The sequence below is a fragment of the Onychomys torridus genome, chromosome X, assembly GCF_903995425.1.
Source record: "Onychomys torridus chromosome X, mOncTor1.1, whole genome shotgun sequence".
Taxonomy (NCBI): domain Eukaryota; kingdom Metazoa; phylum Chordata; class Mammalia; order Rodentia; family Cricetidae; genus Onychomys; species Onychomys torridus.
The window spans coordinates 41,279,506-41,283,287 of record NC_050466.1 but is presented as its reverse complement, the minus strand read 5'-3'; the positions used below and the strand labels follow the sequence as shown (position 1 = coordinate 41,283,287).

The 3,782-nt window shown below is 35.6% G+C and overlaps 1 protein-coding gene across 1 annotated transcript; it reads left to right on the top strand.

Moving 5' to 3' along the window:
• Window positions 1-292: 292 nt before the first annotated feature.
• LOC118573689 (60S ribosomal protein L39-like) lies at window positions 293-448 on the top strand. Its single transcript, XM_036173991.1, has one exon. The coding sequence runs from the start codon at window positions 293-295 to the stop codon at window positions 446-448; it is 156 nt and encodes a 51-aa protein (XP_036029884.1).
• The last annotated feature ends 3,334 nt before the right edge of the window (window positions 449-3,782 follow it).

The following is a 3,782-nucleotide window of genomic DNA, read 5'->3' as shown; positions in this document are numbered from 1 at the left end:
AACCACCCATGATCCTGTTCAAGCAGGAACCTCTGCTCATCCAGGAGACTTGTGAAGTAGCCTTCAGCAGTTTGTTTGAGCAAGACACACACTCCGCTCATAGATATGCACAATTGTTTTGTGTTATTAAAATAGAAAAGTACTACTTATAGTGTTTTCCTGCAAAGTAGAAGGTCCTGGCTTTGATGTTATGTGGCCATCATATTATCATAAACAATAATAATAGAAAAAAAGCATCCTCTTCTCCTTTCTTCCTCTGTCGTGCAGTGGCCTCCTGACTTGGCTTCTCACCATGTCTTCTCACAAGACTTTCAGAATCAAGAGATTCCTGGCCAACAAACAAAAGCAAAATTGTCCTATTCCTCAGTGGATTTGGATGAAAACTGGTAACAAAATAAGGTACAACTCTAAGAGAAGATACTGTAGGAGAACAAAGCTGTTTCTATAAGGATTCACACAATGGCAAGACAGTTTATACTAAATTGTGAGACATCAAGCAATCCTACACATGGAGTTCAACATTTTAACCTGAAGACTTGGTCGTGTTTTAAATTGGGGAGTAGTTTGTCCAGTAATAAAATGTAGAACCATCCAAAAAAAAAGCATTTAAGAATATATATATATAATATTACTAACTTGTAAATATTATCTGTTCTATTTTTTATATTTTAATCATTTTAAGTTTTTTAGTTAACTTTCAACATAAATCAATAATTATCAAGGCCATCCACAGTACATTTCATAATACATTTAATACTAGAATCTAATTTATCTGAGATATGACACTTTAAAAATTCATGTAAAATACTATTGATGCAAATTTTATCTTAATTTCTTAAATATTCATGTGAATATGATTAGTCTTTTTACTTGTTTGTGTTAGCCTATATGTATGTTCAGTATCTCCGTAATACAACATCATGATATATTTGATTTTGATTTTTATATTTTATTTTTTTTAATTTTAAACTATTGCAAAGTTATAAAAATGACAAAAATATAGCTGTAACTTATATTTTCCCTAAACTACGACAATAAGTCATTATATTGATGTATTGTTAACCTTGAGAACCTTTATACATATACTTTTTTTACAACATTCTCATGCCTTCTCTTAGGTAATCACAGTAGTTACCTAAACTATGAAGTTAACTTGACTACATTGCTGTATACAGTCTTCAATTTCTATTTGAAAAGTCTTCCAAAAAACACATCTTAGAACACCTAGTAAAAGACTGAAAACATATAATGTAAAATTTTCTTTTTTTATTATTAACAAATTTTCTGTTCATTTTACATACAAACCACAGATGCCCCTCTCCTCTCTCCGTCCACCCACCAGCCTCCCCCCCAGCTCACCCCCCATTCCCACCTCCCCCAAGTCAAGGCCTCCCATGGGGAGCCAGCAGAGCCTGGTATATTCAATTGAGTCAGGTCCAAGCCTCTCCAGGAGTCAAGTCAAAGAAAAAGAAAAGGAATTCTACCAGCAAGGGACATCAAGATCATGATGGAGAAACATACAGCGACAACCAAAACCAAACTAGTGGTAACTCATGTACTGTGGACCAATAAACTGTGGATCTTCCATGGGACTGGACTAGGCCCTCTGCATAAAAGAGACAGTTTGTGTCCTGCTGGAACTTTCGTCCAATAACTGATGAAAGTGGATGCAGAGATCCTCAGCCAGGCCCCAGGTGGAGCTCCAGGTGTCCAACTGTCAAGAAAGAGGAGGGTCTGCAAGAGCGTGAATTGTTGAATCGAAGATTGCAAAAAGCACAGGGACAAATAGCCAAACGAATGGAAGCACATGAATTATGAACCAAAGGCTGTGGAGCCCCCAGCTGGATCAGGCCCTCTGGATAAGTGAGACAATTGAATAGCTTGATCTGCTTGGGAGGCACCCAGTCTGTGGGACCAGGATCTGTCCTTAGTGCATGAGCTGGCTGTTTGAAACCTTGGGCTTACACTTTGCTCAGTCTGGAAGGAGGAAACAGGACCTGCCTGTACTGAATGCACCAGGTTTAAATGAATCAAGGGGTGTCTTGATCCTGGAGGACATGGGAATGGAGGGGAGGGGCTGGGGGGAAGGTGGGGGTGGGGGCAGGAGGGGGGAGGACTGGGGAATCCATGGCTGATGTATAAAATTTAAAACACATAATAATAAAGGGAAAAAAAGCCACATGAAGGTGGAAATTACAAAAAAAAAAAAAAAAAAAAGAGAGACAGTTAGTTAGCTTGACCTGCTTAAGGGTCCCCCAGCAGTGGGATCAGGATCCGTCCCTGGTGCATTAGTGGACTCTTAGAGCCCAGTGCCTACGGTGGGACACCTTACACAGTAAAGCAATTTACTTACAGTTTTACTTATAGTAAGATTTACTTATAGTTGTATCTAAACATTTTAATAGTGAAGTCACAATAATAAATAGTTCTTTGTCTTGCAAAATTGTCAGTTGCTTTCTGTAATAATTTAATACTAGCATAGAAAGATAAGTCAACTTGTCTGTTTTCCCTAAAATAGAATATTAATTTAAAATAAAAAAATTGAATTCAGCCATTATAGAGAAATCATCATCAGCCTTGAATATAAGAGTTCAAGATTTTCTGAGGATAATTTTTTTATTCATATAACAAACCGTTTTAATATTTGGGAATATAAAACATGTTAGAAACATCTTCTGCGACTCTGTCACTTACATTGTACTTTTTCACCCCATTACTTCCATCCCTCAGAAGTTTATTTTTTGTATAGTCATAACATTTATAATGTTTGAATTTTATTTTCTGACTAAGAATGTAATCCTCAATCAAAGTAAAAAAACACACGATATATTTTATACCATTTTATATAAATATACTATCTTTCATTGTCATAATTTTATAAACTTTTCTTTTTTTTTAATCCACTAATTCATAGAGCTATTTTTTTCCTGTGTGGTGTGATACAACAAATTTTTTCTTGTTCTTAAATCAAACATTTGTAACTGGGAATGTTTTGTTCCCAGGAGACATGTGATTATGTGTAGAGATATATTCCATGTAAAAGTAGAAAGGCAGATTGCTAATCATGTCTAGTGGATAGAGACCTGAGATGCCATTAAAAATTATGTATTACACAAGAGGACTTCCCACAACAATGAATTATCTAGTTAAAAATGCCAATAGTACTGAGACTGAGAAACTCTGTCCTAAAATAAGTGGATGTTATTGTCAGAAATGAATGGCTTTTAAGCAAAGCAACTCAATTACTTGCAGTAGTGATTAACAGACTTCATGCTACACTGATTGGAGGGGGGAAAAGGATTAAGCACTTTAAGTTTAACCCTTAAAGGCCTAATGTAAATTGTGAATACTTCATATCAAGAAAAAAATTGGAACCACACATTTCCTTATACAAAGGTAAGAACATACTGAACATGAACACACACACACACACACACACACAGAGAGAGAGAGAGAGAGAGAGAGAGAGAGAGAGAGAGAGAGAGAGAGAGAGAACCATGTAGGGTTTTTTAGCATTGTCAATAACACTTCTGTTCATGAGAGGTCAAGTGAATCTCTTTACTTATGGAAAACTATCTTCACATCTCATATAACTACCTCAGGTTCACGGATGTTTTCTCTTACCAGCACAAAATTGAACAAAGATATTTTAGTAGTTTTTGCTGTTTATTTATGCTTGTTATTCTCAATAACCAGTGTTACAATGTCATGGCCTATGTGAAATAATAAGCACTAAAAATAATTTGACTCAACTAAATGTAAAACCAAGCAATACTCCATTT